Below are 14,839 nucleotides of genomic sequence, written 5' to 3'. Positions count from 1 at the left end.
ACGGAATATGTTACGATATATATTTACAATAATAGTACCTATTATTATTATTATTAAGATGGCTGCATGTTTCTCTCCTGTAGCTTTTCGAGAGTTGAGACTCAATCTCTCCTCTTCCTCAACCTGTCTAGTCTGTCTCATCCACTCATTGTCTGCGCTTTGCCAGCTGAAGCACATCAAACTCCCACGGGAGCGATGCTCCACACCTGAGGTCAAGACTCGACTCCCACCATGCCTGCAAAAAGGCTTAGTTTGTTCACAGTCATGTTGCCTTTGTCTCTATTAGGCAAATGCAAGCAGTAATTAACAAAAGCTTGCAAATCTTCATAAGAGTATGAGGGCGATGTCCTTAATGGAACTTGTCATGCATGTCTGAAAGAAATAAACCATACCACATCAGCACCGTGTACATACTGAGTTTTCTGTGTTGCCCACAGAGTGGGAGTTAAACCGAGGAATATACTGTAGCTGCAAGAAACCACAGTCAAGGCTTCACTGTGCAAAGTGGAAGAATTTCAAGGCTGTGTGTTACTGGCTAGTTATGTTGACTGGAGATTAGTCACTATGAAGGCAGTGAGCATCATCTTCTGTTGTTGAGGCAAACACACACACACACACACACACACACACACAAAACATCAGGAGTGATTCTGCACTGGGGTAAAGTGGGGCAGTGCCCCGTTAGATCCAGCAAATTTTGCTTTGATGATCCTTTTTAAGGTCATACATACACAGCATCTTAATATGATTCAGGTCAGGACTTTGACAAAGCCACTCCAAAGTCTTCGTTTTGTTTTTGTTCAACCAAACAGAGGTGGACTTGTTGGTGTGTTTTGGATCATTGTTCTGCTGTAGAACCCAAAGTGGTTTCAGCTCGAGGGCCGGATATTCTCTTTTAGGATTTTTTGGTAGGCAACAGAATTCATGGTTCCATTTATCACATCCTGAAGCAGCAAAACTGCCCCAGACCATCACACTACCACCACCATATTTTACCATTGGTATGATGTTCTTTTTCTGAAATGGAGGGTTACTTTTACGCCAGAATGTTCAACCTCTTGTCAGAGTATTTTCCCAATGGTCTTGGGGATCATCAAGATGTTTTCTGTTTCTTTTTGTTCAGCTGTGGTTTTCATCTTGGAAATCTGCCATGACCTTAACTGAGGCAAGTGAGTTCTGCAGTTTTTTGGACATTGTTGTGGCGTCTTTTGTGACCTTGTCGCTGCGTTTTTGGGGTAATTTCGGTTGACCGGTCACTCCTGGGAAGGTTCACAACTGTTTCATGTTTTTGCCATTTGTGATTAATGGCTCTCGCTGTGGTTGGCTGGAGTCCGAAAGCTTTATGAATGACTTTATAACATTATCCTGACTGATAGATTTCAGTTTTAACAGAGGGGCAATCAGTTTTTCACACAGGGACATGTAAGGTAGGATTTTTCTCCCTTATTAATAAAAAACTTTAAAAAAATTTAAAAACTGCATTTCGTGTTCAGTTGTGTTGTCTTTGACTGATATTTAGTACATTTTCACACCACTGTAACATTGAAAGGTATGTATATATTTCCTGTGTTATTTTTTCATAATATGCCTGCTTTGAACGCTTTTGCCGGAACACTCGAGGAGATGGAGTAAGCTTGTTCACATTTCCAAAAAATGCGTCAGATGCTTCGGTATTTTGGCAAACTTTGAGGGACATATTGTTTTGTTTCTGTTCCTGCACCGCAAATGGAAATAAAAAAGTCAAAACTCCACATGATATTTGACTGTGAAAAACCATGCTAAAGTGGCAGAAAGGGAATTCGATAGTCGCCAGCCTAGAGTTGGGCTAATAAATGTTGATTCATAACTGGCTTGGTTATGATGTGCATGGTGGATAATGTGGTATTTGTTGTAGAGTGCAACAATAAAATAATAATAATAATAGTTTTTTTTTGCCAAATTAGTGAGACAACAATCACTGTTTGGATGAAAAGACACACATTTCTCTCAGTACACATGCAGGCATTCAAACAGCAGTGGCAAAGTGGTGCGTGTGGCGTTTATTGGGATCACAGGCGTGTTTATAGCAGCCACTTTGACACCGACTACAGGTGTGACGGATCATTCCACGCATGACCACAGGCGCGCCTTACAAGAGCTGCTCTGTCTCCACTTTTTTGTCAAGACTATAAATGTTATTCCATGTCTGTTGTCGGTGTTTTGACAAATAATATTTTCTGTTACATTCTGGCGGGACAGCTAATGTCTACCGTTTTTACAGCATGTTTTTTTTTTCTTTTTAGGGAACATGCAATAGACAACAATGAAGGGTGCCTTTCACTGCTGGGAGAGGATGACTGAAGCGTTTACGGCAAGCGACTCGCAAGCGATCGTGTCATTCAGAGCATGTGCAATGTCATATTTTTATCTATAGCATTCATTTTCTGGGTTTTGTTGTTCAGAAATTAAATTGGCTTTGTAAATGCAGGATTTTATGATATTGTATTAAAATGCAGATTAGACATGGGTTTAATCGCCATGATATGATATGATATTAACGTGTGGCGAAAAGTGAATGTAAGATTCAATGTTAATTCATGGAATATTTTTTGCATTTTTCGCATATATGACTTCCTAACTACAATTTGTACCATTATTAGAGCCCTCTAGATATGAAATAACAGCCCTATAGTCACCTTTACACTCACATTACTCAATAATTACTGGGTTTTGTTGTTCATTCATTCATTCATTCATTTTCGACCGCTTTTTCCTCACGAGGGTTGCGGGGGTGCTGGAGCCTATCCCAGCTGTCTTCGGGCGAGAGACACCCTGGACTGATCGCCAGCCATGTTTTTGGAATGTGGGAGGAAACCGGAGTACCCGGAGAAAACCCACGCATGCACGGGGAGAACATGTAAACTCCACACAGAGATGCCCGAGGGTGGAATTGAACCCTGGTCTCCTAGCTGTGCACTGCGCACTAACCACTAGACCGCCGTGCCGCCCGGGTTTTGTTGTTCAGAAATTAAATTGACTTTGTAAATGTAGAATTTTTTGATATTGTATTAAAATGCATATTAGACATGGGTTTAATCGCCATGATATGTAACGAGTTGTATACCATCATCCCTCATTTATCACGCTTAATGTGTGGTGATAAGTGAATTTCTGCAAAGTAAGATTCAATGTTAATTAATGGAATATTTTTTGAATTTTTTGCATATATGACTTCCTAACTACAATTTGTACCATTATTAGAGCCCTCTAGATATGAAATAACAGCCCTATAGTCACCTTTACACTCACATTACTCAATATATTCGATAAAATCAGTGAAAAAAAGCCATTTAAGACATAAATAAGACTCGTGCTTGTGTGTGTTTCAATAAATGTCTTCCAGACGTGTGGACAGGAAGTGACATGGTGGGTTAAGAGTTGACTTTTAGCTGGAATACATCCACAAGAGTAGTCAAACAGTAGTAGACATATAACTTTAACATGATAAAAGCCTGCCCTGTGATTGACCAGTGACCAGTCCATAGTGTACCCGGCCTCTTGCCCAAAGTCAGTTGGGATAGGCTCCAGCATATCCCCCCCGAACGAGCACAGAAAATGGATGCATGCATGAAAAACCGTGATCAAATGAGGAGGTGCTTAAATTTAAAATCCAAGTACTGTTTTCCATATAGTATCAATTTTGTTGAGTCTCTGCCCCGATTCTCGTAGCTCAAACTAAGCATGCTTTTGAAGCCCGATTAAATTTGCCGCGAGCGATCCATCACGACCAAGTAATCACGTGTGAACACAGCAAGAGAGGGCGCACAAAAGACCTGCCTCATGTCTTATTTGTGATGGGTTTTTTACCTCTTCATTCTCCATCTGGATAATTGGACCCGCCACATCCACGACTTATATGAAGGAGAGAGGTGGGCCTCAGATGGGGGGGGGGGGGGGTCTGAAGTGTGTCAGCATGACTCATGTGAGCTACAGACGTCATTCCTATTCAGGGTAGGTGACTTTGGAGTACCACGACTGGGCTGCATCATTATGGTACACTCAGTGGATATAACATTAGATACACGGTCTGATGGGATCCAATGCATGAGCTGCCTTGACGATACTGTTAGTTAAAATGGTGAAAAACACGAGTAAATAAGATGTTATATAAAAAAATATGTGTGTAAGTATTTATAATTATATACAGCAGGGGTCTCAAACATGCGGCCCGCGGGCCAAATGTGGCCCGCAGGACACTAGTTTGAGGCCCCTGCCTTGATATGAAACTTTAATGTTAGTGCGGCCCACGCAAAGTTTGATATGGATGCTGTATGGTATCATGTACCCAGAAAAAAATTATTACGTTTGATTAATGTTCATGTTAAAGGTTAAATAACTGTTAATAGTTATCCTCCCTATCGGTGTGGAAGTGGTAAGTTTTTGGCTATTTAAGTTTAAAGGAAATAACTTGAAGGCTACCGTTTAGGTCGCTAGCTCTCTAGTTTGCGAGTTAGCATGTGTCTCAAGACCCTGCAGTTGCGCAATATGTTGTAAATAAAAAGAGTATAAATGTGATCTCTAAATGTGGCTCTAATAATGCTTTGTTCATTTTAATCTGAAAAAAATAATTTGTCTACCCACCAACTATATGTGGTTTCTTAAGTTTTTATTATTTGATGTTTTATTATTATTGTTATTATATTTATTTATTTATTACTGATTGATTGATTTTCTTTATTCTTGATTTTTTTTTATTTATTTTTCATCTTATTTTGTGTAGAAAAATAAAAAGTAAGATATTTGAGAACAGTGGAATGTTTTATCAGAGCTTTTCTTGTAGAAAATCGAAACCAAAGCAAAGTTTATTCATTTTTCTGTTTTTAATAAATGCGTTTTTTGTTTTTTTTCTAGAAAACCTGATGCAGCCCAGTCTCGCGCAGACCCTAGCTCCAGTGGCCCCCAAGTAAATTGAGTTTGAGACCCCTGATGTACAGTATTTGGTGTGACTGAATTGTAATTTGTGTTTATGTGGGATGTTATTTATAAAGAATGTTATATTTAAAATAGCAGATATGTGTTAAACATATGATTATATCTTTTATGGTGGAAGAGTCATGCGAGCTGTGATCAGACTATTCCACCCTTCATAATATTTGTCTCCTTCACTGGTGTCCTCTCAGGGCAAAGTCACTGTGGATAGATGTCACTCCACAGAGCAAGCCGACTGGGAATTCTAAAAACTACTGATCTAGTCTGTGCTAGTCGCCCATCCTGGCGACGTCTCCAGATGGATGAGGGCCTCCCTTGTGTCTCTGCTTCTCTCCTAATTGACAGCGGTTGCCATGGTGGAGACCTCCCACATCTGGGATGCTACTTATAGTGTCACTCTGTTGGGAACATCTGAGGGTTAATGTTGGACATTTATTTACTCAGCTTTGGCCATCGGCGAGGACAACTTCAAGACAATTTAGTGTGTTGCTAGCAGATCGGCGAGAGTTACGGCTGCAACACTTAGGGATTATTGTTCCTGTTAGGAGATCATTCAAACCTGCAATAAAAGCCTGTTTTTCCGACAATCGAGTCTCACCGAACCTTACAGCAACATTACTGACACCTATTGTCCAGTAAAGAATACGATATGACGACCAGATTTTAACATTACATTGTTCATGGCTAGGCTGCATGGTGGTCTAGTGGTTAGCGCGCAGACCTCACAGCTAGGAAACCAGAGTTCAATCCCACCCTCGGCCATCTCTGTGTGGAGTTTGCATGTTCTCCCTGTGCATGCGTGGGTTTTCTCCGGGTACTCCGGTTTCCTCCCACGTTCCAAAAACATGCTAGGTTAATTGGCCACTCCAAATTGTCCATAGGTATGAATGTGAGTGTGAATGGTTGTTTGTCTATATGTGCCCTGTGATTGGCTGGCGACCAGTCCAGGGTGTACCGCGTTTCTTGCTCGAAGACAGCTGGGATAGGCTCCAGCACCCTCGCGACCCTCGTGAGGATAAGCGGTAGAAAATGAATGAATGAATAATATCAGAACGAACACATCCATCAACTGAGTAGTTTTATTTCATTTTAGTTTTATTTAAGTTGATTAAAAGGCTTATCTGTGTGGAGTTTGCATGTTCTCCCCGTGCATGTGTGGGTTTTCTCCGGGTACTCCGGTTTCCTCCCACGTTCCAAAAACATACTAGGTTAATTGGCCACTCCAAATTGTCCATAGGTATGAATGTGAGTGTGAATGGTTGTTTGTCTATATGTGCCCTGTGATTGGCTGGCGACCAGTCCAGGGTGTACCCCGCCTCTCACCCGAAGACAGCTGGGATAGGCTCCAGCACCCCTGCGACCCTCGTGAGGATAAGCGTTAGAAAATGAATGAATGAATAATATCAGAACGAACACATCCATCAACTGAGTAGTTTTATTTCATTTTAGTTTTATTTAAGTTGATTAAAAGGCTTATCTGTGTGGAGTTTGCATGTTCTCCCCGTGCATGTGTGGGTTTTCTCCGGGTACTCCGGTTTCCTCCCACGTTCCAAAAACATACTAGGTTAATTGGCCACTCCAAATTGTCCATAGGTATGAATGTGAGTGTGAATGGTTGTTTGTCTATATGTGCCCTGTGATTGGCTGGCGACCAGTCCAGGGTGTACCCCGCCTCTCACCCGAAGACAGCTGGGATAGGCTCCAGCACCCCTGCGACCCTCGTGAGGATAAGCGTTAGAAAATGAATGAATGAATAATATCAGAACGAACACATCAACTGAGTAGTTTTATTTCATTTTAGTTTTATTTAGGTTGATTAAAAAGCTTGATTAAATGAATGAATGTTTATGGCTACGGGGTTTATTTTCGTAGTCCAGGCACGGGGTACCTGCCCTGCACAAACAGGACAAGTGGAAAACATCAGTACTTTTGCAAATGTAACATCACACTCCTTTATTAAAAAAAAAACCCAACAAATTATATTGTTAGTTGTTACCCCTAAAGCCTTTCATATATTCTGCACACTGTATAAAATGAGAAACGGGTGTTGCCCTGGCAACCATTCGAAAAGTCACATGCATGACCTGAATTATGGCAAGATTTAATTTCAGTCTCATCATGACTCTACACGTTCTCTCGGTGTGTTTAAATCCTGAAGAGAAAGACTCCTGGGGTTCTTCTGCAGGCTTTATGTGCACTTTAGAACTCCATAGAAAGATTGAGCTCGTCGGAGGAGTTTTTAACAAGAGGCTGTTGCATTTAGAGAAGACGTGGTACTCTCGTTTATTTCGGGGGCTGTCAAGGTGACTTGGGGGGGTGTACGTACACAGTGGAGGACAGCGTGCACAATATATATAAGCCATTATACATAGCTTTTATTTATTTATTTACACTCTATGTATTTTATTTTATTATTTTATTATTATTTATGTATTGTATTTTATCCATTATCTTATTTACTCATTATTAAATTAATCATTTTAATTTTAACCATTTCATCATTTTCATTTTTCACTGCACAACCTATGCACTGCTGTTACAACTCAGGGGTATATAACACATTTAAAGGAGAGCAAGTAAAAAACGTTTAATGACCAAAATTACACTACCAATTTGTGCCAACATTGTCTGCACTTAGTAAACGTGGCGCCTTCACGTCTTCTAACAAAGTGCATCCGACAATGAGTGCTCCTTCTCGGGCAGGCTAGGTGGAGGCAGCGTTCTCGCATCCGGCTACTCTTACATTATCATCACTCTTTGAGTTCATGCACGATAAGTCAGGGGTTTTTAACCAGTATCTCATGAGCTACCAGTATCTCCTAACCACTTTTCAAGTGGCTCTGCAAAGGGTGTATTCGTTTATTATCAACTCCTATACCCACAAAATTAGAAAGTAGGCTATAGAGCCTATAGAGCAGCTACACACAATAACAGCCACAGAAAACGTTTTTCGATTTTGCAGAATCTGCACCTATTCCAGCTGTATTTCCTTTGATTTGTGCTCCCGGCCAAAATGGTCTCGGTAGCAATCCGGAAGTTCTCCGGAGCGCTTGGGAATGTGACCAATCACAGCGGAGTGGGTGTGCCCTGAGGCAGGGGTGGAATAAATTAAGTGGAATGTATCGAAACAGACTGTTTTGGAAATCTAAGAAAATCCAGATGAAATAGGTGGAGATTCTGGATGATCGAGAAAGCCTTCTGTGCAGATTATTGTGTTTAGCTGCTCTATAGGAGTCCACAACTCAATATAAACAGACAAAAATGGGCATAAAAGGTCCCTTTTAAGGAGGACACAGGAAGATCCTGATTATCAACTGAGTATCAACTCCTATACCCACAAAATTAGAAAGTGGGCTTCGGTAGTAATCCGGAAGTCCTCCGAAGCACTTGGGAATGTGACCAATCACAGCGGAGTGGGCGTGCCCTGAGGCAGGGGTGGAATGAATTAGGTGGAATGTATCAAAACAGACTGTTTTGAAAATCTAAGAAAAATCCAGCTGAAATAGGTGGAGATTCTGGATGATCTAGAAAGCCTTCTGTGCAGATTATCGTGTTTAGCTGCTCTATAGGAGTCCACAACTCGATATAAACGGACAAAAATGGGCATAAATGGTCCCTTTTAAGGAGGACACAGGAAGATCCTGATGCGCTAGCCCAAACAAACAAAAGGACAGAGAGGTGAATAGGCCAAACCTCTATAGAGTTGTCATCCTGTCACCTCACAAACACAAACAAACAAACAAAAAAAGATTTTTACAAAAAAAACAAAACAGTGCTCAAACATAACTAATGATTTTTATTATTATTTATTATTTTATTTTTGGTATATTTTCCATCACTTTGTTTCCCCTCCATCACGCTACACATTGGCCTGCTGTACTGCTAAGAACACTGTTTTTGATGGTTTTTATTTATTATTATTTTGAAAGGAGATGCAATTTTCAGAATCATCACCAATAAATGGTCTTTTGAAGGTAATTTTTCTGTTTTTATTTTTTTGCAGTGGATCAGTTCAGTGAATTATATATATATTATAAGGAATTTAAATTTTGTGGTGAAATTTCAAGTTGTAAAAAGGAAAAAAATGGAGTAACACTTTGGACTAAATATAATGTGTATATATATATATAAACAAAAGTATATATAAAAGTTTATATATATATATATATAGTATGTATGGCGTCTATAATGTCTATCTTTTGGAGTTTTTATATTTTATCTTATATTCTTTTACATTTGATTATTATTATAATTTATTTACTTTAAACAGTGGTATACATGGAGCAGTGGAGATGCTAATTTTCTTGAGGGAATCCCAAAAGGATTAATAAAGTATTCTGTTTCTAATGCACAGGTATAATTAAAATTATACTTTGTACTGAATCAGAAATTTAATTTGAGAAAACTAAAAAAAAAATGCATGTAACAAAATTACAGCAATTCAATTAGTTTATAACAAAGTAAAATATATACTTATATGTAATAGTAAAAAACAATTAAAAAAATGAAAAATGAAGTTGTAACAAAGGATAAAAATTGTTTACAGTCTTTGTTATGAATTATATTTTTACTTTGTATGAATGCAGTTTCTTTCTTTGTCTTAAGGTAAAAAATAAAAAAATCAAAATTTATGGTTTCAACCACATCATAAATTTAATTTGAGAAAAACTAATAAATTTAGGTGTAACAAATTACAGTAATTTTTTTCAAGTTGATCCAAAGTATTTTTTTTTCAGTGTACGTAGGGCTGTACTCATCTTTGTGAGATATTATATAACATGGTATTATGTGAGCTCAATAGTGTGCGGATAAAAATGTGACACATTTGACTCCCCGGGGGGTGACAGTTTTCAATGATCAAGCCAGACACGACAACAGTTGCGACATCCAATCCAGCCTCACCCCCCCACCCCTGCTGCACTGACCTTTCACTTCCGAGACCGCAGGTCGTCCAGTGGAACATCTGCAAGTCCAGGAAGTATTACTGTGACACTTGCGAGTCTTCTTTTGTCCTGAAATAACTGTTGACAAAGTGGACGCCTCGGGCGGTTAGAGCGTGGCTAAAAAGGTGGAACAATGCCTCTGATATTTGGAGAAGGTCATTTTTGTGTGAATCTATTCTCTCCTGATGCTGCATGCTTCCAAAGCTAACATTATTAATCAAATAAAGCTCATTGCGTCTAATATCATTGTGTGTCGATCTCACGGCGGTCGAGTGGTTAGCACGCAGACCTCACAGCAAGGAAACCAAGGTTCAATTCCACCCTTGGCCATCTCTGTGTGGAGTTTGCATGTTCTCCCCGTGCATGCGTGGGTTTTCTCCGGGTACTCCGGTTTCCTCCAACATTCCAAAAACATGCTAGGTTAATTGGCGACTCCAAATTGTCCATAGATATGAATATGATAGAAAATGAATGAATAATATCATCATATGATATTGTTGGAAACAATACATTGTTGTTGTGTGATAGAATTTACAAATAACATATAACAAACAACTTAATTTTTTTATTTTAATAATGATTTGGAGGGCATGAGAAAGTGGAAAGGGAGGCTCTTTTTGATCACATGGTCATTTATAAACAAGTATATTTGGCAATACAGCAGCACCAGAAGCTCAGTCAGCATTAATAGGAGCACATTTTCTGCAAAAAAAATTGGAAGTTGCCTACAGCCACAGCTGCAAATGTCTTTTTTTCTTACCTGGTGCCCGCACAACAAACAACTTAATTTTTTAATTTTAATTATGATTTGGAGGGCATGAGAAAGTGGAAAAGAAACATAGCTCTCTTTGATCACATGGTCATTTATAAACAAGTATATTTGGCAATACAGCAGCACCAGAAGCTCAGTCAGCGTTAATAGGAGCACATTTTCTGCAAAAAAAATTGGAGGTTGCCTACAGCCACAGCTGCAAATGTATTTTTTCTTACCCGGCGCCAATTAGACACCTGATATTGTTTTTTTTTTTTACGACTATAGAGAATGTGTGGCCATTTGAATCGAGACTTCAATTTAAATGTCCACCATTAAACCACAACAACATTGCCACAAAGTGAGCCTATCATCATGCTACATGTGCAGGAGTTAGCAACACAAACAATGTCCCTGGCCTGCGTCAAAAAAACAAGGACACTGAGTGGGTGGGTGGGTGGGGTGGGGGTCACATGAGCGGGGATCAGCTCCTCCCATCCATCACAGAGGACAGCCGGCAGCACTGTGGCAGCGTGATGGATGACAGCGGTGAAATGAGACATAGAAGAATGAAGCAAACGTCCTGCTACCACACATCAGTGCTCACACCACTTCATAATCAGCATCGGGTGCATTTAGTGCAGAGTGGATGCTTGTATCTTCACACAACAGCTTGCTCTCACAAACACACTCGTAGGTTTCATCCAAATACTCTTGGAAGCACTTAGAAGATGATTCAACTCAAAGATGCGGCATTCATTACAAGGAGGTGATGATGCCATGCATGCACTGCACAGCAGCAATGAAGGACACAATAGAAGCTTGAAGGAGTCAAAATGAGCAGGTGGTGCTCATAGCACCAGGAGATAAATATAGTTTGATTGAAGCATGTAGCTGGAGTTTTTGCGAGCAGCTGTGAAGGGGAGGGAAAAACAAGTCCGAGGCAGACATGCTGGTGTCGCCAGAAGCCTAATAAACTGACCACAGTGTTTGACATGCCCCGCTGCATGCTGCTGAGTTCTTCATGCTCCAGCACGCAAAAACCTCTCTGATGCTGTCCCAACCTTTAATTACTTTGTTGTCTTCTCCAAAAGGAAATAACTTTCTGCGCAATGTGGTGACTAGAAAAAAACATTTTTGTTTTTTAATCCATTAAGCAACCAACACTACAGACAATTTTGCCTTTTCCTTGTCTATCACCAAGTGACTGTTTGGCTGACAAAAGGTCTCACTCTGTTCATCGTTCTATAACGCGTCTGGAGGCAAAAGACAAGGACAATAGACACTAATGCACATGGCAATATATGGAACCCGACATAATTATCATATAATTATGTTATTAGTTTGTTGGTTTATTGCAATATTATTTTTAATTAGGGTCTAATATTTTTAAGTGCAATTATACATACTATGCTACACTTTTTTGTATTTTAAATTGCTATTAGTAATATTTCATGCCTATCTAACTTTTTAAATGAGCTGAAAAAACACACCATAGCACAGTAATGCTTCCATCGTTTTCATTGTCTGCTATTGCTGCCCTCTGCTGGCCATATGCTGTCAATGCTTTTATTTTTATTTTGTTATTATGCCGCCTCTGTAGTGGTCATGAGGACTTTATAATAAAGTACTGGTTTTAAATACAAAATAATGAATCTGATCCTGCAACAAATACGTCAAGATGCAAAAATACATGCCAAAAAGAAAAACTGCTCAGTGTCATTCATAATATGGCTGAAAACGTGTGGAAGGAAATTTGCAAAATGGAATATACAAATATGTATAAGGCAAGTATAACATTGAACACTATTTTAAATAATGTTGTGCACAATTTTGGCATATTGATTTCATTTAATGCAAAAAAATGCAACCTTATTTTCTGTTCGCTGAATAAATACCACTGCGCATGCGCAACCACTGCCGGAACGTTCTAGTCCAGCAAGTATACGCATGCGCACTATAGAGCAACCCAAATCAGACGAAAAAGAGCGACCGGAGCGACGCAGAGGGAGACTGGCCTTTTCGGCTGAGCTTTTTTTGTGGATTTGGGTCGACAGAGGAGTCGAATAATAAAATGACCAGTGGGTATCGACATATATAAATTTACCGTAAGGCAATACTGTATGTACTTCGCAACAAATGCATGTAAATATGTGCTCGCTGTTACTGTCGCTGACGTGAGCCAGTTTGGGTGCCGTCTAATTGCTGGAACAAGACCTTACGTCCTCTCAGGGCTTTAAAATTTTACAAAACGCGCACACGGCTTTTGCTTTTTTCTTATTAAGAACAGTTAACGTTAACTAAGATGCTTCAAACCACAATTTCCGTTAATATGTTTGAATATTGGTTCTTTTATCCATTGTTGGGCCTCCTGAAACTGACGTCGGATAACACAAATACTCATTTAAGCGCTCCTTGTTGTTATGAGTCAAATCGGTGATTTTGTAACAATTTTGCCAATCAAATGTTACGCGAAATATGTAATTTATCACAATTTAAGTAAGTGTTGTTATGTTTAGCTGACCTGTTGTGTTGGTGCTTGACTTCCTCTTGTTTGCATGCTGCTCCACAGCGCCCCCCTGCCACGTCGGCTGCTTTTATACCATGCACATATTGTTTGATTTTTTTAAGTAATGTTTTTTTTATTATTTGCGTTGACCCTACATGAAACTCCCCCTTAACTTGTTATTCATTTTGGTAGAATGCACAAAGATCTTCAGGTGTGGCTCCTTCTTCATATTTAAGAAACACTGTTGTATTTTGTCTGACCTCAAAGGGGGAAATCAACGTGAGCTTGCACGCCAAAAGAATGCCAAGAAGGCGAATGAGAGCGGGAAAGGGAAGCGAGGTGATGACGGGCTGTCCGCTGCTGCTCGGAAGCAGAGGTAAGAGACAGGTGGCATTAAGATTATTACTCGGTTATCACAACAATGCAGGCGTCGGTTCATTAAGGGGGTAATTGCACTCGGCCGTCCATACCTGTCGTGCTTCAGCCCGTTTGCTTGCATCACTTCTACGCTGCTGCGTGACTGCAATGTCACTGACTTTGCGGACTGCTTCCAGTCATGCCCTGATTATTTCCATTGTGAAAGGTGGCAGTTGTCATTTATAACTGGTGAGAGGAGCAACAGCGAGAATTAAATGTATCTTTATTACGCACATGAGTGAGCATAATGTTACTTTTGGATTATTTTGAGTCCTTTTATTCACCGTAGACCTGAATATACATTGTAGGAGTAGAGAAATGTTGCATTTTCACTTAAATATTTATTTATTTATGCGTTATATAAAAGTGTTTTAGAAGCTTTTTGTGAAATCTGAGCTGGTATTCAAACCAGCAGACAGAATATTGGATTTACACCTTATTTTACGCATATATCTTTGCAATACTGTCCATGTTGGACCCGAGTACCGAAACACAAATGTGAATGCAGTCTGAGCAAACAGAGGAGTTATGATGCTAATTTTCAATGAAGCAGAGTCATCAAAAGACAGGTGCAGCTAAGGAATATGATTAATAATAAATCTAAAAATAGAGGGGTTGTTTTATATTCGGGTCAGTGTGGTATTTCTGTCATGGATTGTGTAGGTTATCATAAAGAACAGGCAAGGAGCGATCGCAGTACTTGTCTAGGTTGCGCGCATGCATTCAAAGTTTGGTCCTAACAATGCTTCCTGTCTCCGTGCTGAAGGGATGCTGAAATAATGCAGCAAAAGCAGAAGAAAGCAGACGGCGACGGAGGCAAAGCGAACCCAAAGTCCAAGTGAAGATCCGAGTCGAGATGAATTCATCCATCTCAACCTCCTCTTCCTGATAATCCAGACTCGACATTCATTCAAATGGATCCTACATTCTCACCTTACGGCAAAACGGCAACGGAATCTTTCTGTACTGTGATATTGTCTCAAGGAAATTTTGGAATACTCTGCGTGCATGCAGAGGAGCGTCAGTGGTTTTTAGCAGAAGGAGAAAGATGAACTGTTGTCCACACCGAGCATCTACGTAACTGTTGTGGTTTCTTTTTCTTGTACAAAGTATGTCTCCTGGTAACGGTTTCAAATAAAGTGTAAATCTTTGTAGGTCCCTCTTGCCTGGGTCATTCTTATACTTTTATTTTCTTAGGCACACATTTGTGGCGTAAAATACTTTTTATGACCCTTGACCAAAGAATAAACA

The 14,839-nt window shown here is 39.7% G+C and overlaps 1 protein-coding gene across 1 annotated transcript; it reads left to right on the top strand.

Annotated features, from left to right (window-relative positions):
* The first annotated feature begins 12,601 nt into the window (after window positions 1-12,601).
* Window positions 12,602-14,742, top strand: serf2b (small EDRK-rich factor 2b). Its single transcript, XM_058089087.2, has 3 exons — window positions 12,602-12,743; window positions 13,439-13,547; window positions 14,355-14,742. The coding sequence occupies exons 1-3, from the start codon at window positions 12,737-12,739 to the stop codon at window positions 14,428-14,430; spliced, it is 192 nt and encodes a 63-aa protein (XP_057945070.1). The 5' UTR covers window positions 12,602-12,736; the 3' UTR covers window positions 14,431-14,742.
* The last annotated feature ends 97 nt before the right edge of the window (window positions 14,743-14,839 follow it).

Source organism: Doryrhamphus excisus, linkage group LG13 (genome assembly GCF_037039965.1).
Source record: "Doryrhamphus excisus strain RoL-2023G ecotype Guam linkage group LG13, RoL_Dexc_Guam_v1.1, whole genome shotgun sequence".
Classification (NCBI taxonomy): Eukaryota; Metazoa; Chordata; class Actinopteri; order Syngnathiformes; family Syngnathidae; genus Doryrhamphus; species Doryrhamphus excisus.
This window is presented reverse-complemented; position numbering and strand designations above follow the sequence as displayed.